Source organism: Conger conger, chromosome 5 (genome assembly GCF_963514075.1).
Source record: "Conger conger chromosome 5, fConCon1.1, whole genome shotgun sequence".
Taxonomy (NCBI): Eukaryota; Metazoa; Chordata; class Actinopteri; order Anguilliformes; family Congridae; genus Conger; species Conger conger.
Genome location: NC_083764.1, coordinates 67,522,444 through 67,542,380, shown reverse-complemented (window position 1 = coordinate 67,542,380; position 19,937 = coordinate 67,522,444). Strand labels below are relative to the sequence as shown.

The 19,937-nt window shown below is 50.8% G+C and overlaps 1 protein-coding gene across 2 annotated transcripts in view; it reads right to left on the bottom strand.

The window, feature by feature from the left end:
- The window catches only part of LOC133127988 (leucine-rich repeat-containing protein 7-like), a 38,834-nt gene that overhangs the window by 2,811 nt on the left and 16,086 nt on the right, over window positions 1–19,937 (bottom strand). For both annotated transcript variants that reach the window (XM_061241149.1, XM_061241151.1), the window contains exons 5-23: window positions 19,107–19,196; window positions 18,215–18,271; window positions 17,701–17,764; window positions 17,037–17,111; window positions 15,910–16,054; window positions 14,946–15,018; window positions 14,421–14,550; window positions 13,444–13,559; window positions 12,881–12,950; window positions 12,523–12,622; window positions 10,438–10,559; window positions 10,006–10,233; window positions 9,525–9,623; window positions 9,035–9,146; window positions 7,215–7,395; window positions 5,239–7,105; window positions 1,442–1,546; window positions 1,086–1,289; window positions 357–458 (exon numbers count right to left, since the gene is read on the bottom strand). In XM_061241149.1, coding sequence (XP_061097133.1) covers window positions 357–458; window positions 1,086–1,289; window positions 1,442–1,546; window positions 5,239–7,105; window positions 7,215–7,395; window positions 9,035–9,146; window positions 9,525–9,623; window positions 10,006–10,233; window positions 10,438–10,559; window positions 12,523–12,622; window positions 12,881–12,950; window positions 13,444–13,559; window positions 14,421–14,550; window positions 14,946–15,018; window positions 15,910–16,054; window positions 17,037–17,111; window positions 17,701–17,764; window positions 18,215–18,271; window positions 19,107–19,196 — 3,940 coding nt within the window. The remainder of the gene's footprint in view (window positions 1–356; window positions 459–1,085; window positions 1,290–1,441; window positions 1,547–5,238; window positions 7,106–7,214; window positions 7,396–9,034; window positions 9,147–9,524; window positions 9,624–10,005; window positions 10,234–10,437; window positions 10,560–12,522; window positions 12,623–12,880; window positions 12,951–13,443; window positions 13,560–14,420; window positions 14,551–14,945; window positions 15,019–15,909; window positions 16,055–17,036; window positions 17,112–17,700; window positions 17,765–18,214; window positions 18,272–19,106; window positions 19,197–19,937) is intronic.

The following is a 19,937-nucleotide window of genomic DNA, read 5'->3' as shown; positions in this document are numbered from 1 at the left end:
GACTACTGTAAAACTAATAACCAGAGAGAGAGGAAAAAAAAGAGTGACAGACAAAGAGAAAGAAAGAGTGATAGAGAGGTAGAGTGATAGAGGGAGAGAAAGAGTGATAGAGAGGTAGAGTGATAGAGAGAGGGAGAGGGAGAGAGAGTGATATAGAGAGGGAGAGAAAGTGATAGAGAGGGAGAGAGAGTAATAGAGTGATAGAGAGAGGGAGAGAGAATGATAGAGAGGTAGCGTGATAGAGAGAGGGAGAGAAAGAGTGATCGAGGTAGAGTGATAGAGAGATGGAGCGAAAGAGTGAGAGTGATAGCGAGAGGGAGAGAAAGAGTGATAGAGAGAGAGAGCTGCAGTCGTACCATGTCTGAAGGTCTGAAAGGGTTTCCCTGTCCAGTTATTCCTCCTGAGATACTGAAACCAAGACCGCCAAGACCTGGGCTCTTCTCAATCCGCACACACACCTGTGAGGGGACAGGTAACACACACCTGTGAGAGACTCCACAGGTAACACACCTGTGAGAGATTCCACAGGTAACACACACACCTGTGAGAGACTCCACAGGTAACACACACCTGTGAGAGATTCCACAGGTAACACACACCTGTGAGAGATTCCACTGGTAACACACACACCTGTGAGAGACTCCACAGGTAACACACACCTGTGAGAGATTCCACAGGTAACATAACATGTGTGTATAAATACAGTGCTTTTGGGGGATGTGTGTGTGAATGTGTGAGTGTGTGTGTATGTGTGTGTATAATGTGTGTGTGTGTGAGTGTGTGTGTATGTATGAAGGTGTGTGTGTGTATGTGCATGTGTGTGTTTGTGTGTATAATGTGTGTGTGTTTGTCTGAGTGTGAGTGTGTGTATAATGTGAGTGTGAGTTTGTGTGTATAATGCGTGTGTGTTTGTTTTAGTGAGTGTGTGTATAATGTGAGTGTGTGTGAGTTTGTGTGTATAATGTGTGTGTGTTTGTTTGAGTGTGAGTGTGTGTATAATGTGAGTGTGAGTTTGTGTGTATAATGCGTGTGTGTTTGTTTGAGTGTGAGTGTGTGTGTGAGTGTGTGGGTATGTACTCTCTCACCTGCTCCTGGTACCCATCCCTGTTCTTGGGCCCTTTGGTTTGGGGGGGGCAGCGGGCACTCTGGGGGCGGGAGCTGGTGGGTGGGGCTGTGGGCTGGGGGGGCAGGTACTGCTGGAAAGGGACCTCACTGGCCACACCCTCATATGACATGCTCTGCCCCGCCCCTGATGACATCATCATCGCCTGGGTGTGTGGGAGACCTGCCTACACAGAGCAAGAAACGCACATCTCAGGTAATGCTGCCAAACACACACGCACACACACACACCTGCATGCACAGACATGCATGCACACAGGTGCGCACCACTCAGAGGCCCCAAAGTATCAACCCCCTTCTGCTCTGTGGCAGCGCCCACCTTTCTGATGAGACTTTCTGGAGGGACATCTCTCCTGCCAAGAGCATATGGACCCCACTGGCTCATGGGAGACAAGTCATCCTGCTCCTTTTCTAAGAAAGGGCCCTGTAGGTATGAAAGAGAGGACGTGAGGAGACAGCTCAGAGTAGAGGTTGAGGGCTGCAGTGTCTGCGCATTTAACTCCAGTCCTGGAGGGCCGCAGTGTCTGTGGGTTTAACTCCAGTCCTGGAGGGGGCTACAGTGTCTGCAGGTTTAACTCCAGTCCTGGAGGGCCGCAGTGTCTGTGGGTTTAACTCCAGTCCTGGAGGGGACCACAGTGTCTGCGGGTTTAACTCCAGTCCTGGAGGGCCGCAGTGTCTGTGGGTTTAACTCCAGTCCTGGAGGGGGCCACAGTGTCTGCAGGTTTAACTCCAGTCCTGGAGGGCCGCACTGTCTGTGGGTTTAACTCCAGTCCTGGAGGGGGCCACAGTGTCTGCAGGTTTAACTCCAGTCCTGGAGGGCCGCAGTGTCTGTGGGTTTAACTCCAGTCCTGGAGAGCCACAGTGTCTGTGGGTTTAACTCCAGTCCTGGAGGGCCGCAGTGTCTGTGGGTGTAACTCCAGTCCTGGAGAGCCGCAGTGTCTGCGGGTTTAACTCCAGTCCTGGAGGGCCACAGTGTCTGCGGGTTTAACTCCAGTCCTGGAGGGCCACAGTGTCTGCAGGTTTAACTCCAGTCCTGGAGGGCCGCAGTGTCTGCGGGTTTAACGCCAGTCCTGGAGGGCCGCAGTGTCTGCGGGTTTAACTCCAGTCCTGGAGGGCTGCAGTGTCTGCAGGTTTAACTCCAGTCCTGGAGGGCCGCAGTGTCTGCAGGTTTAACTCCAGTCCTGTAGGGCCGCAGTGTCTGCAGGTTTAACTCCAGTCCTGGAGGGCCGCAGTGTCTGCAGGTTTAACTCCAGTCCTGGTGGGCCGCAGTGTCTGCAGGTTTAACTCCAGTCCTGGAGGACCGCAGTGTCTGTGGGTTTAACTCCATTTCAAGTAGGCCAGCTCCTCAATGGCAGAATCCTTTCATTGAACTCTCCAGAGGCTCTATCAGGAAAGACATTCACTGCAGTACAAATGTAGGCCAGGTGTGCAAATGAGACACTGCAGGTTTCTGCTGTAGGGCCAGGCAGCCGAGGGCCAACATTAGCCTCATTGTGGCCTGAATTCACCAAGATTTCAGTGGTTACTTCCCAATGATACCCCAGCAGCCCAGCAACACAAGGGTCAGATAAGTGCACTGAGAGGGTACTAGATGGGTACTAGCTCTCTCCTGTAGTACTGTGTGGCCTGTAGGGTATAAAATGGTCACTGGCTCTCCTGTAGTATTGTGTGTCTGTAGGGTGTCTGATCTGATGTTTTTAACTTTTTGTGTTATCAATGATATCTAGCAAGGTCACTAACGTTACATAGCCAGCTAGCAAGTCCAGCTAGTAGCTATCGTTTGAGAAACTGTTGGCGCTGATGAACAGCTGTGAAGCTTCGTACAAACGCTAGCTACATTGCTAGCTCTGTTACCGTGCTTTACTTTTACCTTTAGACCTGTCACACGAACAAGGTTTGTATCAGATCAGCTAACTCACTAGCTACGCTGCACCACAACCTTATTAGTTAGCTAGCTAGCGAACGTAGTTGGTTTAGCCCAGGGGTCAGCAACCCTGGTCCTGGAGAGCCGCAGGGTGTGCTGGTTTTTGTTTTCGCCTTAATACCAGCAACCGATTCATACCCAAGAAACCAGGTGAGGCCAGTTAACTGAGTAATCGACTGCTTTAATTGATCAATTAAGTGCTGAGTAACAACAAAAGCTAGCACACCCGTGGCTCTCCAGGATCAGGGTTGCTGACCCCTGGTTTAGCCAGATGAAGCAGAGATTTGACTGAATTGCTTCACTATGAGAGCATCGCTAAAATAACAATGTTTTTCCAACAAAATATGTTGTGGTAGCAAGCGAACTGCTTCTACAGATCGGTTCCAGCAAACACAAAGACATTGTGAACGTTTCGGAGAACGTATTACTTAGGCGCCCCAAAACCAGAAAGAGATATTCCAACAACGTTGTGACAATATTGTCAGAAGGTTGAACATTTAGTCGTCTCAGGCTCTCAGCACAACGATATCACGTCGACTAGTAAACCCAGGGAACAGTATGATGTTTCATTTCAAGTTATTATACAGTTTAATGAGTAAACCTCTCACTGAGTAGTTTGACAGCCAGCTAAGGACTTCCCAAAAATTCCAAAGTTTTTGGTAGGTATATGTATCTCAGCCAGTGTTGCCAGATTTAATCAATAATGATTTGGCTAATAGGAAACCATTTAATTTATGAAAAGTGCAAGACAGTTCCAACATTATTAAACTTACAATGTCATGAGGAATACATGAAATAGACTACATTATTATTATTATTATTATTATTATTATACACTAATAATAGTCGGCTTTGCATTTTAAAAAATCATATCGGTGGTTTCATCCAGGTAAAGAGAGTAAGGAGATTCGCCGATATCTTCCCTTAACTCTTCTTTGAAGTGCGGTGCCAGGACAGACTTATTAGTTCCGTGAATTTTAAATTGAAAAGCTTGAAAAACTGCGGGGGTTGTATTAACGATAGCCTAGGCAACGTTTGATTTTCGAATGTATCATTATCAGAGATCGATGCTTCAGTGCAGAAACAATAGCAAGTGAAAACAAACCACTTTATAATATATTTTATATCTGTATTTATCGTTTGATAACAACTTGTTTGTTATAATGTGTAATTTGTCAGAAAACAAAAGTATTGTAAATAGTAGCCCAAATGTAATCTACCCGCCCAAAGCCTTTTCCACCCGGCAAGGAGGCAAAAGACGCCCAATTCTGGCAACACTGATCTCGGCACAAAACCTCGCGACCAAGATATTTAAATACCAACGGACAAACGGTTTTATTTAGCCGACAAGCTAGTTTCTGTATTGTAAGTATCGTGCTAACAGAACAGCTAGCTATATGTTTTCATGACATGTATAATATAATTTATCTGACATTATCGTCCACAAATCAAACAAATGCTTAAAAGTTACATCTGTCGAAAATATCGTAGCCAGTTAGCTACCAGCGCCAAGCTACCGGTAACGTTAGCAGACTAATCACAGCCCAGTTAAATACACTTTCTATAATGTTTATATAGATAGTCCTATTACGTTAGTTAGTTAATAACGTTAGCTTGGGTTGGGTTGAAAAACGGTTCAAGCTAAATATCCATATAGCCCCTCTTTGGGACAAAACCCTCAAGAACGACAGTACTAAAAAAAACATAATCCGTGAAATACTTAGAAGCAAGAACGGTAACCGTCGAGATCGTTTAGATGAACATTCTTTAGATGTCCAATGGCACAATTTTGACTGTTAACTTCCGTAATCTTCCCATTGAAATAGTAAAGGCAGAGTTAGTACAAGCGCTGTGTGAATTTAACAAGCAAATAAGTGTTCTAACAATAGTTCTGGTACTGTCAATGTGAGAACGCAGAAGCAGGTTACCTATATGAACCTGCAGAATCTGAATGCACGGCGGTATGCTAATGAGCCGCATGCATGTCTCCGTGAAACACTAGAGAAACTAGTGAGCACCACACAGCACGTACACACTGTGAGCTACAGTAGGTTCTCTGTCCAGGGTGGGTTCATGCTTATTCATATGGCCATATGTGTCTGTGAGACCCACCTCACACCCCATCTGAAATGCACATTGTGGCCCCATCCCATCAAAGCCCCCAGTGCATTACTGTGGCTCCTCCCACTTACCCTGTCCAGACGTTTGGCTTCAATGTGCCGTAGGACCTGCTGTCTCCAGTCTGCAGGCATACGAGAGGAGAGTGCATCAGGTCTCAGGTGAGCAGACAGTGCATCAGGTCTCAGGTGAGCAGAGAGAGCGTCAGGCCTTAGGTGTGGAGACAGCACATCGGACCGCAGGTGTGAGGACAGCACATCGGACCGCAGGTGTGAGGACAGCACATCGGAACGCAGGTGTGGAGACAGCACATCAGAACGCAGGTGTGAGGACAGCACATCGGAACGCAGGTGTGGAGACAGCACGTCGGAACGCAGGTGTGAGGACAGCACGTCAGAACGCAGGTGTGGGGACAGCATGTCGGAACGCAGGTGTGGAGACAGCACATCGGAACGCAGGTGTGAAGACAGCACATCGGAACGCAGGTGTGAGGACAGCACATCGGAACGCAGGTGTGGAGACAGCACGTCGGAACGCAGGTGTGGAGACAGCACATCGGAACGCAGGTGCAGTTCGGTCTCCCCACTGCGTTCTAGGCAGGGACTGAGCGTGTGGTCAACGGGGCCCTTCTCCAGCAGAGCAGCCATGGAGGGGCGGGCCGAAATGGGGCGTGCCTGGGATCCCCCAAAACCCTCAGTGCTGAAGCTTCGAGCTGACATGGGCCGGCGCTGGGGCAGGCTCTTGGTGGGGTAACCCGGGGGGGCAGCTGGGGACAGTTTTTTGGGCTCTTGGCCAGCATAGCGAGCATCCCGGCGGGGGTAGTGGGAGTCGGGCGTGGGAGCGGGTGCGCCCTGCTGTTGCTCCAGAAGGTTCCGGTAGAGCAGTCGGCTGCTGCGATCGGCCACCTGCGGCTGCTGCTGCGCTTCCATCGCCCGCCGGAACACCGCCAACTCCGCCGAGCTCACCAGCGAGTCCGCCCGGCGCAGGAGGCCTGGCCGGGACCTGGGGACGGGGCCCTGGGGGGCCACACCCCCGACCACGCCCACTGGGGAGAGCAGTGGCTCACCAGGTAGGTATCCTCTCTGGCCACCTCTGTGCGGGGCTCTGCCCCCCTGGGCCACACCCTCTGGGGAGCCAAGGAAGGGTAGTGCAGTTGCAGTTTGGTAGCCGCCCTGCGGAAGACCCCCACCCTGTGACTGGGCCTCCCCTAAGGTGTCATCATCTAGCATGGGGGCAGACTGGCTGCGGGGGATTGGCTGGGGCTGGGGGAGGTTGTCGTCCTGGGCGTCGGCCAGAGGAATGCTGTACACAGCAGGTGCAGCGTCTATCTCATCAATGCTCTGGGACTTCCTGAACTTGGCCTTGGGATCTCCTCGGCCCTCTTGAAGCCTCTCTGCGCTCTTGCTGAGGACAAGAGCGCCCTCTAGGGCATAGGAGGGGCCCTGCGCCCTCTCTGCTTTCTGGAGGTCCTGGGGTCTCCAGGGGTCTGCTGCAGAGGGAAAGGAGCCTGGCAGCTGGGCAGAGTCACGCTCAGGTTGGGGGGCAGAGCTGGCGATAAGGGCGGGGTCGGGTCTGGAGGGGAAGGCCGTGCGGTCCTCCAGGGGACTGGGGGTCCTGGTCCAGTTGTGCCAGCGGGTGGGGGGTGGGGGAGGCACTTGGGGCGTGGTACGGGCACGGGGCAGGTGCGGCGATGCCTCCAGGTCCAGTGGAAGCCCCAGAATGCGGTCCTGCCGGAGAAGGGGCCTGCGGAGGGGGCCGGAGGCGCTGGGGGGCCGGGAGCCGCTGGCCGGGGCAGAAGGGGAGTCCTCGCCCACGAAGGCCGTGTTGTCATAGTGGGGTGGGACGTTCCAGCGGTCGAATGTATCACTGAGGGGGCGCGGCTGTAAGGAGCCAGGGGCGGGGGTCTCCCTCTGGCAGAGCAAGGGCAGGGCTGGACCAAACCTGGGGAGTAGTGAGATCACATGGCCATCAGAGCATGCAGACTGCATGTGCGTGTGTTTGTGTGTGTGTGAGTGAGCGCTATAGGAAGGGGCTAGACGCCTCTGCCTACCTGCTGGCCCAGTGCGTTGGGTGTGTAGCCTCCTGAGTGGTGGTGGGCGGAGCAGGGCGTGTCCCTGGGGGGTTGGAGGAGATGGTGGAGGCCTGAGAGGGGGAGTACTCTGAGGAGGGCCCCGAGGAGCCGCTGGTGTTCAGGCAGTGCGCTTTATCAGCGTCCGACTCCTCCACTGACTCTGAGGAGGCAGCACAGCCCAGGGTCACGTGACCCCAGCAACACAGGTCACATGAACGCAGGAATTAAGCATCACATGACCTCAAATCTTATCACTACAGGAAGAACAGTCAAATGACTACAGGAAGGAGGAACTACACAACTACAGATGTATAAAGAGTCACGTGACATGAAGGCCACTGCAAGGCAAACAGCCGTCTGGAGAGAATGTGTTGCATGTTTGGTCTGATATCTGAACACACAGTTAAGGTCATAATTATTAGCCCCCACAAGATAAATTTTACATTTGCTTAAATCCTGTCCACTGTTAACATTGTCCGTATCACCTCACAGCGTGATAAATTATCCCCTGTGTGAATTCTTCAGGGAAAGTGGTAGCAAGTGTTTTGCTTTCAAACTACACCTGAACCTATTGACTTGATTGGCCCAAACAGCTCCTGCTCAGCAAATCAGTATAGAGCTAATTGGACTAATTGGAGTTGAGCGGGGCTGGTGGCACTAAGGCTAGATTGAGAGGCATTGCTCTTACATTTCTTGCAGCACTAATTGTACCATGCCAAAAACAAAGAACTAAGTTTGGACTTCAGAAAGATGGTAGTGGATGCCCATCTTCCGGGGAATGGCTATACTGCTATCTCCAGAACGGCTGTACATTGCATCATTGCAAAGTACAAGGAGACACAAGCACAAGATTTCAAATACTTTGGAGAGGAAAGTCATCAGCTATGTCAACAAGAGTCCCCAGATCTCTGCAGGGACAGCTGTTGCTGAACTGGCCTCTTCTGGACTTCAGGTTTCATGGAAGACCGCTGTGAGGCCCCTCATCCTGTTGGGCTCCTCACCCAAGGGTGAGTTCACTGCTCAAACATCAGCACATCAAAGCCAGACTGAAGTTTGCCCAGAACCATTTGAAACATGGGGATGCGTTTTGGAAGTCTGTCCTTTGGTCTGATGAGACACGTTTGTTTGGCGATACAAATGAGGGGGGCCTTCAGCCCTGAAAGAGTTCTCACAGTGAGCACAATGCTCTGGCACAGGGAACCTTGTTTGGGTACATGGGATCAGGAGGAAGAAAATGTTCACATTCTGAAGGATAATGTAAAGAATCTGCTGTCAGTCTGGGTCTGGGTCAGTCTTAGGTCACCATTGAGTGTTTCAGCAAGATAATGGCCCTAAGCATACATGTTGGTCCATAAATGTTTGAAGGATACCAACATTAAGGTCCTGGAGTAGCCTTCACAAAGCCCAGATCTCAATCCCATTGAGAATGTTTGGCGTTAGCTCAAGGTTAAGGTCCATGCTTGAAAACCATTACATTTGGATGAGCTGGGGCAATTTGCCATGGAGGAATGGGAAAAGATCCCTCCAGAGACTTGTGCTAACCTAGTTAAGAATTACAGTCAGGTTACAGACAGAAAGGTTACAATATTGACTATTAATGGTCAGAGGGCTAATAATTTTGACCTTGCCATTTCCTGTTACAATTGAGTACATTAGTCAAATATTTTCACAAAACTGCTTGGGAGTTTTTCTTTTTTCATTTAGAAGTAATTATCCTCTAAACTCTCTTGGTACTGGTCATGTTTTTGGAAAAGTTAATCATTTTGTTCAATTTCAGAAGGTACTGTATTTCTTTACACCTTTCTTGTTTTTTCCCAGGATGACGGCCTTGGGTTTGTAGACAGGGGGCTCCACCAGAGTGGGTCTCATGTCAGAAATTCGGATGTCATTCGGGGAACCACATCGGGAGTCCTGTGGAGAGACCAACGCACTGAAGAGAGACTAGCACACTGAGGAGAGACTAGCACACTGTGGAGAGATCTGTACACTGAGGAGAGACTAGCACACTGTGGAGAGACCAGTACACTGTGGAGAGACCTACACACTGAGGAGAGACTAGCACACTGTGGAGAGACCAGTACACTGAGGAGAGACCAACACACCGAGGAGAGACTAGCACACTGTGGAGAGACCAGTACATTGTGGAGAGACCAACACACTGAGGAGAGACTAGCACACTGTGGAGAGACCAGTACACTGAGGAGAGACTAGCACACTGTGGAGAGACCAATGAACTAAGGCGAGTTGCATTACACTTCACTGTGTTGCCCCCCACTGCGTCACACCCACCTCTGAACGCTCCGCTCCTCCCCCCTTCTCTGCAGAATGCAACTGGCCTGGCTCCACCCTCATGGTCTTCTGGAATTCTTTAGCCTCCCTGTCAGTTACCTGGCAACAGATCACACAACCGGTCACCCCACTGCCCTCGCAACTGAAACCAGGTACAGATCAGAGCATCAATGCTGACCTATTCCAGCTGGGCACATACTCACTCAACAGCCCAGCTCTGATGCTCTGTGATATTGGGATTGGCTGGCTGGTTTTATCACAGCCTCTACAGACGCAGAAGATCCTTCCTTCATAACATCAAACATTCCACCTCCCTACCACTGAAGCTGAAACATTCACGCATCTTCTGAAATGAGCAAGTGCGACATTAGTGCGGCACAGGTAACTCCTCTGCACCTTCCTGTGTTTATGAAGCAGAGAGGACTAAAGACACCCAGGAGCTCAATATCTGGGGAAGCTTTAGAATCTGTGGTGCCACTACCTTTGCGTTCACCTCCTTGGACCCGGTCGCAGTGGCAGTCACGGTTGCGGTCGGCCACTTGTGCTCATACTTGTCGACGCCGTGGAGCTCCATGCTTGTTTGAACGGAGTCTTTATCCGGGCTAAGGGCGTGGCCACTCTCTTTACCCACAGTGTTCTGTATGGACTTCACCATGTTCTTCAGGTCCTCTGGGTACGGAGTTGGGTATCGCTTCAGGTTTATCTCAACCTGCACAGACATTAGCACAGCAAAAGTTACAGTGCTGTGTTATGTGCTTATGACACTGGGACAAGCGATGGAGCCGGCTGTTAGGTACATACACAAAGAGTTTAACCCTTTGAGGTGTAAGATCTCTAATGTGTGATTATAATGTCCTGTGGGTGCGTCTCCTCAGCTGTGCTCACGTTTGGGTCAGCGGAATAGGACAGGTACCTTCACTTTCCCAGCATTCTCCTCCTCATCCTTCTCCTCAAAGTCAAAGGCCACCGTCATGCGCTGCTGCCGCTGCTCCTCCCACAGGGCGGGGTTAAAGCTGTCCGTGTCCGACTGGTAATCTGTGGGGAGACAGGGCGGGGTTAAAGCTGTCCGTGTCCGACTGGTAATCTGTGGGGAGACAGGGCGGGGTTAAAGCTGTCCGTGTCCGACTGGTAATCTGTGGGGAGACAGGGCGGGGTTAAAGCTGTCCGTGTCCGACTGGTAATCTGTGGGGAGACAGGGCGGGGTTAAAGCTGTCCGTGTCCGACTGGTAATCTGTGGGGAGACAGGGCGGGGTTAAAGCTGTCCGTGTCCGACTGGTAATCTGTGGGGAGACAGGGCGGGGTTAAAGCTGTCCGTGTCCGACTGGTAATCTGTGGGGAGACAGGGCGGGGTTAAAGCTGTCCGTGTCCGACTGGTAATCTGTGGGGAGACAGGGCGGGGTTAAAGCTGTCCGTGTCCGACTGGTAATCTGTGGGGAGACAGGGCGGGGTTAAAGCTGTCCGTGTCCGACTGGTAATCTGTGGGGAGACAGGGCGGGGTTAAAGCTGTCCGTGTCCGACTGGTAATCTGTGGGGAGACAGGGCGGGGTTAAAGCTGTCCGTGTCCGACTGGTAATCTGTGGGGAGACAGGGCGGGGTTAAAGCTGTCCGTGTCCGACTGGTAATCTGTGGGGAGACAGGGCGGGGTTAAAGCTGTCCGTGTCCGACTGGTAATCTGTGGGGAGACAGGGCGGGGTTAAAACTGTCCGTGTCCGACTGGTAATCTGTGGGGAGACAGGGCGGGGTTAAAGCTGTCCGTGTCCGACTGGTAATCTGTGGGGAGACAGGGCGGGGTTAAAGCTGTCCGTGTCCGACTGGTAATCTGTGGGGAGACAGGGCGGGGTTAAAGCTGTCCGTGTCCGACTGGTAATCTGTGGGGAGACAGGGCGGGGTTAAAGCTGTCCGTGTCCGACTGGTAATCTGTGGGGAGACAGGGCGGGGTTAAAGCTGTCCGTGTCCGACTGGTAATCTGTGGGGAGACAGGGCGGGGTTAAAGCTGTCCGTGTCCGACTGGTAATCTGTGGGGAGACAGGGCGGGGTTAAAGCTGTCCGTGTCCAACTGGTAATCTGTGGGGAGACAGGGCGGGGTTAAAGCTGTCCGTGTCCAACTGGTAATCTGTGGGGAGACAGGGCGGGGTTAAAGCTGTCCGTGTCCGACTGGTAATCTGTGGGGAGACAGGGCGGGGTTAAAACTGTCCGTGTCCGACTGGTAATCTGTGGGGAGACAGGGTGGGGTTAAAGCTGTCCGTGTCCGACTGGTAATCTGTGGGGAGACAGGGTGGGCCCACCAGTGCGCTGAATCCATTGCTCAACATCATCCCAGACACACAAGTCAAGTCAGGGTGTTTATTTAGGTTTTGCTCTTGCGAGTATGAAATGTGAGGGAGACGGCGTGGTGTGTGTGGAGACGGCGTGGTGTGTGTGGAGGCGGCGTGGTGTGTGTGGAGGCGGCGTGGTGTGTGTGGAGACGGCGTGGTGTGTGTGGAGGCGGCGTGGTGTGTGTGGAGACGGCGTGGTGTGTGTGGAGACGGCGTGGTGTGTGTGGAGGCGGCGTGGTGTGTGTGGAGACGGCGTGGTGTGTGTGGAGGCGGCGTGGTGTGTGTGGAGACGGCGTGGTGTGTGTGGAGGCGGCGTGGTGTGTGTGGAGACGGCGTGGTGTGTGTGGAGACGGCGTGGTGTGTGTGGAGGCGGCGTGGTGTGGTGTGTGTGGAGGCGGCGTGGTGTGTGTGGAGGCGGCGTGGTGTGTGTGGAGACGGCGTGGTGTGTGTGGAGACGGCGTGGTGTGTGTGGAGACCGCGTGGTGTGTGTGGAGACGGCGTGGTGTGTGTGGAGACGGCGTGGTGTGTGTGGAGACGGCGTGGTGTGTGTGGAGACGGCGTGGTGTGTGTGGAGACGGCGTGGTGTGTGTGGAGACGGCGTGGTGTGTGTGGAGACGGCGTGGTGTGTGTGGAGGCGGCATGGTGTGTGAGGGAGGCGGCTCTGGCCTGCAGGGGGCACTCACCCTCGTCCCGGCGCGGTTGCTGCGGGAACATGTAGTTGGTGAGCACCCTCTGCTTGGTCTCCGGATTGGCCTCCGACTGCAGTGGAATCAGGGCCTTGGACTACAGATACAGGGGAAAGGTCACAGACCGCACACATTGACTACAGATACAGGTGAAAGGTCATAGACTGCATACATTGACTACAGATACAGGTGAAAGGTCATAGACTGCATACATTGACTACAAATGCATGCCAAAGGTCAGAGATCACACACGACCATCACAGAATGCTAACACATGCTTAATGTGACACCAGTGGACTACAAACAGGCTAATCATGTCACAGAAAAACCCACTTTCTGTGAGGGTAGCACTCACCTGGTTGTCTGACAGCCACAGAGCAGAGAGGTCCTTCAGCTTGGTGAAGGACAAAGGCAGATTCTTTAACCTGTGAGAGGCAGAAAGCAGGGCCTCATTCCAAACTCATTTATCCATTCTAGTTCATTGAACACAGAAATGAATAGAGGTCTGCCACCTTTAAGGTCATTCCAATCCCATAAATGCTAGCTAGGAGCTAGGAGGCTCCTGAAGATTCCTTGAGCAAGGAAACACAACTGCGTCCTTTGTGGAAGTATTCTTTTGGAATATGCCATGTAAACAATGGGCCTGTGTGTCCACCTCTCCGCATCGTCCAACTGACATTTGAAGAGCGAGGGCATTCCATTTCCCTAATTTACATTTTCCCCATTGCACCTCTTCACGTCCTTGCTCCTAGCTCCACCCATCACAAGGAAAGGACGGAGCAGGCAAAAAATAAGTTATTGGAAAGAGCCCCAGGTCTTGCCTGTGGCTCCTCAGGACAGTTGACAGGTACCCACTGTGTGGCGGTTACTCCACACTCCTGGCCAAGTTCACCTGTGATTAATCAGTGCAGGTGTTACCTGTTGTCGCTCAGGTTGAGGACGCGTAGTTTGGTCATCTGCCCGATCTCCTCGGGTAGACTCTGCAGCTTATTGGAGCGCAGAGACATGACTGTCACATTTTTACAGCTTCCGATCTAAGACACCGAGACAGGGGACACACCACAGGGCTCAAGACAAAGCAGGATTCTTGCCTTCCAACTGTCCTTACCCATGTTTGCCTGTCTTTACCTACATTTACTGGTTTATCTAGGTTTACCTGTCTTCACCTTTATGTACCTGTGTTTACCTATGTTCACCGGTATTTAATTGCATTTACGTATTAGAGATGGATACTATCCGCCAAACCAATAAAAATGATCTGTAACAGCATCCGGATAGGGTGGCACGGATGGTGCAGTGGTTAGCACTGCCGCCTCACAGCAAAGAGGTCCTGGGTTCGAATCCCCATCGGCCGGGGCCTCTCTGTGTGGAGTTTGCATGTTCTCCCCGTGTCTGCGTGGGTTTCCTCCGGGTACTCCGGTTTCCTCCCACAGTCCAAAGACATGCAGGTTAGGCTGATTGGAGAGTCTAAATTGCCCATAGGTATGAGTGTGTGAGTGAATGGTGTGTGTGCCCTGCGATGGACTGGCGACCTGTCCAGGGTGTATTCCTGCCTTTCGCCCAGTGTATGCTGGGATAGGCTCCAGCTCCCCTGCGACCCTGTTCAGGATAAGTCGGTTTGGATAATGGATGGAATGGATGGAGCATCTGGATAGAAAACTAGAGTGTGGCTTAAACTGGAGGTTGTACAAAAATGTCTCTCCATTTTTCTACCTTAATGTACATTGCCATTGCAATGATTGTGTTATTTAAAAAAGGACAAAATGTTTGATTTAGTGCTATATCATGAATATATGTCAACAGGCCGTTTCCTTAGAGAATGGTCAAGAATGGCTGCCCAAAGTGCATAGTAACCATAGTAACAGCCACTTCCTGTCCCTCATGGCCACGCTCACCTCTCTGGGCAGCTCAGACAGGAAGTTCTCATCGGCAGCGAAGGTGCGTAAGTTGTGCAGGTACCCGATGGTGGGGGGCAGGGCCTGAAGCTCGTTGGCGCTGCAGTCGAACTCTTCTAAATGTGATAAACTGCAAAAACCAGCCACACACAGGTGGGTGAGCCCCGGGTCCAAAGAGGATTTAAAAATGGGGGGAAAAGCAAACTTTTTTATTTCAAGATGTTACAATGAAAAATACAGCAAAACCACATCCCAATAATATTATCAACCATGGCATTGTGGTATTATATAATGTGTGGAGATATGACAAGGGTTTAAACTGTCTCTGTCAGGTTCTAATATCTGACTACCATTGCCAAGTCCAGTAACTACATCATGAAGTTTGAATGCCAGTCCTTTCCTTTACGTGGATGAATTAAATTTAGCACTTGCTACTCTGCGCTTAAGATGACTGCATTCAGTGGTCCGTAATACTGCCAGGCCTCTGGCCTGCAGCGAGACCTCGCCCAGCAGAGCGGCACACACCTCCCGATGGCGTTGGGCAGTGAGGACAGCTGGTTCTCATCCACTTTCAGAGTCGTGAGCTTTTTCAGGATCCCTGCAACAGATGCAGGCACTAATGAGCGGCAATGCTCGCTATAATACCCCACACAACAGATCTGCTGTCCACAGAACAGGCCTGCTCACTGCAGGATTCTCCCAGCTGACCATCTTACCATAAATAAAACATTTACAACAAAAACAAAACTGCCTTGTAAAAAATGTGTACTGACAAGGAGGTGCACAATTTTACAAAGGCAAAGTAAAATGTAGAGGTACTCAATATTTAATCTCTCATTGTACAGTGTCGGTAATAAATATAAATGTTAATATAATCAGAACACATTTTCTATATATATTTATTTAATCAAATTCCAAATGACCTGCAGCAGAAAGTGGTCCAGTGTCCAGTGGGGTACTGAGCAGGAGTGGGTGAACTCCAGGCCCACATGCTGGCAGAGCCGTTATGAAGCAGTGCAGTAGGGGCAGGAGTGGGTGAACTCCAGGCCCACATGCTGGCAGAGCCGTTATGAAGCAGTGCAGTAGGGCCAGGAGTGGGTGAACTCCAGGCCCACATGCTGGCAGAGCCGTTATGAAGCAGTGCAGTAGGGGCAGGAGTGGGTGAACTCCAGGCCCACATGCTGGCAGAGCCGTTATGAAGCAGTGCAGTCGGGCCAGGAGTGGGTGAACTCCAGGCCCACATGCTGGCAGAGCCGTTATGAAGCAGTGCAGTAGGGCCAGGAGTGGGTGAACTCCAGGCCCACATGCTGGCAGAGCCGTTATGAAGCAGTGCAGTAGGGGCAGGAGTGGGTGAACTCCAGGCCCACATGTTGGCAGAGCCGTTATGAAGCAGTGCAGTCGGGCCAGGAGTGGGTGAACTCCAGGCCCACATGCTGGCAGAGCAGTTATGAAGCAGTGCAGTAGGGGGCAGCACATAGTCTCCTCTCACCTATGGAGTCGGGCAGCTGTTGCAGGCTGTTGAAGGACAGGAGCAGATCTTCCAGGACCTCGCACCCGGATATATCCGAGTCCACGGACTCGATGCGGTTCTTCGACAGGTCCAGGTAGCTCAGGTGCTTCAGCCTGCCGACGGACTGCAGACAGACAGGAAGTGAACTCATCCTCATCCTGTAGGCGGAGCTTCTAGCATGCATATGACTGACAGCCTTAGCCTGGGAGTCTGCTTTTCTGCTTCACCAATCTGGGCTTCCACAGCCAAATTAAGCAGGTTAACCTTCATCTCCAGAAATAATCTCACATTCATTTTTTACCAAAATAACCTTCATTTAAACAGGAGGTCACTTGAGATGGGAAAAAACTTTTTCAATGATCAGCAGTGAAATATATCTTTATATACACATCACCGTAGCCCAGTGTTTCCCAACTCCAGTCCTCGGGACCCACATGCCAGAAGGTTTTTGTTGTAACCAGTAGCTCACACACCTGATTTAACTAATCAAGGGCATTTTTGTGGTTTGATTGGTTCAATCATTAAATCAGGTGTGTGAGCTACTGGTTACAACAAAAACCTTCTGGCATGTGGGTCCCGAGGACTGGAGTTGGGAAACACTGCCGTAGCCCAAAAGGAACCCAACAGGGGGCATCTGGTTGGCTATATCAAACTTGCTGCATGAACAGGTGTTCTCAAATCTATCTCATTTTGTATCTTTACACTGCAGGTATATTAAAATGTAACATCTGCACAGGTCTATTGTGACATTTTCTCAGAATGGTGTTAATGAGAGCTTAATAATGAAAAAACTCCCAAAGGATTCTTGAGCAAGGATACATGAGCACATGGAAGTATTTTTTCAGAACGTGTGACATAAATGATCAATCTGCATATCCACCTCTCCCCATCTGTCAGTGATGTGCCATGAAACTGATGCTTCAAAGAGCAAGGACATTACATTTTCCTAATAAATGTTTCCTTAATTTCTCCATCCTTGTGTCCTTTCCTCCAGTGGATGGAGCCAGGAGTGAGGGAAGGAGGCCAGGGAAGGAATGGAGGAGGTGAAAACGAGCCCGGGGGGGGGGGGGGGGGGGGGGGGGGCTGGGACAGGATGCGGGGCCTACCCCAGGTATGCTCTGCAGGGAGTTGTTATCCATCCAGAGCTCTTTGAGGTGTTGGATCTGCTCCAGGACATCAGGCTGAAAAAGACGAATCTGTCACAACCCTGTTCCAAAAGCACTAACCAATCACAGCACTGTCTACCCAGTCCCTAAAGCACTAACCAATCACAGCACTGTCTGCCCTGTCCCTAAGGCACTGACCAATCACAGCACTGTCTGCCCTGTCCCTAAAGCACTGACCAATCACAGCACTGTCTGCCCTGTCCCTAAAGCACTGACCAATCACAGCACTGTCCCTAAAGCACTGACCAATCACAGCACTGTCTGCCCTGTCCCTAAAGCACTGACCAATCACAGCACTGTCTGCCTAATATTAACTGCTTGCAGCCGGTTTCCACAAACAGTCCTGTAACCCTTATATAACAAAAATGCAGCCCTGTCTCCCCAAAAATGAACCAATCACAACCCTGTCTCCCCAAAAATGAACCAATCACAACCCTGTCTCCCCAAAAATGAACCAATCACAGCCCTGCACTCCCAGACCCTCCCTTCCCCTTGTGATTCCCCTCGTGGTGTTTTGTCTCTGGTTACTGCGACGCCCCTGAAGGTGTGGGGAGCCTGGGGACCCGCTCCTGGCCCGTGACCCGTGATCGCCCCGCTCTCTCACCAGCTCACAGAACTCGTTGCTGCCCAGGTCCAGCCTCTCCAGCAGGGCCAGCTTGTGTAGGGACCTGCAGGAGACACCCAGCCGTCAGGCCACGGCTGCCACTCACCGCCTCGTTCCCACGGTAACTCAGAGGTCAGAGGCGAGCCTCAAGAGGTGAATCCAGTCCCAGATTAACAAAATCTCTGTTTAGCGAGAGGGCGTATTCTGTTGTAACCATGGACGTAGATCCTTGGGGGAAACATAAAAAGGCTCCCCGAAATATCATGTTTTTGTTGGTAGTGTTAGTGCCCCTAAAAGTAAAAGTGCCCTAACATTGAAATCTGCGTCCTTGGTTCCACTGGATTTATCTGGTTCCTGTCTGAAGATGAGCTGAGTTTGAACAGCAGCATCACCATTCTTAAGAGCAGCTGATTGGTTCCCTGGCCGTTACAGATGTCAGCGCTGTAACCACAACCAATCACAGGAACCTGCACACAGCCTCACAGCCATAACATGAGAATCACAGCACGCTCACTTTGGCAAAGTTTTCAGGTGATTCTCTCTCAGCTCCAGAATCCGCAGTTTCGAGAGTCTGAAACACAGAGGAACTGGGAGTGAGAGAGAAAACAGATACACACATGCACAGACACAGTATTTCCCCACGACATAACTGACAAAAGAAAATAGTCCTCATTGCTTACCTACAAACTACACCATGTCTAGCACAGTATCAAGCCTGGTGTTAAAAACCCCCAGAGTCTCTGCCTCCACGACATGCCTGGTCAGCCACACAGTGACCGTTTGATTCTTTGCTGTCTAGTCCTCAAATAAAAGATCAGATATGTACTGGATATACACTCAGTGAGCACATCATTCAGTATTTATTAGACTTCTACTGCTGTAGCCTATCCACATAGAGTTATGATGTGTTGTGTGTTCAGAGATGCTCTTCTGCATACCACCATTGTAAAGTGCGGTTATTTGCGTTACTGTCAGCTTCCTGTCAGCTGTGACCAGTGTAGCCATTCTCCTCTGATGTCTCTCATTAACAAGGCGGTTCTGTCTGCAGAACTTGTTTTTTGCACCATTCTTTGCAATCTAGAGACTAGTGTGTGTGAAAATCCCAGGAGATCAGCAGTTTCTGAGATACTCAAACCACCCAGTCTGCCACCAACAATCATTCCATGGTCAAAGTCACTTAGATAAAAAAATTGTCCCATTCTGATGGTTGATGTGAACATTAACTGAAGTGCCTGACCTGTATCTACATGATTGTGTGATCAAACCCACAGTGTGCGAATGCTCCACTGGAATCAGGGCATTTAGCACTGAGGAACAGGACAAGCACGGCCTAAATCCGTTCCTTTCAGGGTGAGGTGGGATGCTGGACAGACCAGACACAGGGACCAGCAGCGGGTAACACTCACTTCCCGAAGTTTGGGGGCAGGGAGTCGAGGAAGGCGTCGTTGAGGAAGAGCTGTGTCAGGTTGATGAGATGCGTGAATCCATCTGGGAGTCTGCAGAGAGAGGGGGGGTGGGGGGGGTGGGGGGGGCATGTGGGTGGCTGGAGCCGTGACAACCAAACTCAGCCATCGCCATGGAGACATGAAAAGCTCCCAAAAGCAAGTGTAATTGCCCTGGCATTCTGCACCACATCTGAGCAACACAGCACAGTGAGGCAGGCTCCAGAGTCTACGTATTCTCCACGCATGCAGAAACACAACCCGATATTCTCCATATGTAAAAACACAACCCGATATTCTCCATATGTAAAATACTCAACCCCATATTCTCCACACGTAAAATACTCATATCTTAAACACAGAAAATATTGAACCCTGTATTCTCAACACAGAAAACACACATTATTCTCCGACCAAGAGGTGTTAGTTCTATCACTTGACCTCAACAGGAACAACACCTCCACAGTAACTACACGTCTAAAACTACACCGCAACAAAAACTACACCTCTAGAGCTCCACTGCAACAAAAACTATAGCACATCTCTATTACTACACCTCCATGATAACTACACCTCCCTCAGTCACAACATCTCAGTTCCGCACTACAGTGCCCCCACAGTGTGGGGATTACAGTGCTACTACAGTGTGGGGATTACAGTGCTACTACAGTGTGGGGATTACAGTGCTGCTACTACAGTGTGGATTACAGTGCTACTACAGTGTGGATTACAGTGCCACTACAGTGTGGGGATTACAGTGCTACTACAGTGTGGATTACAGTGCTACTACAGTGT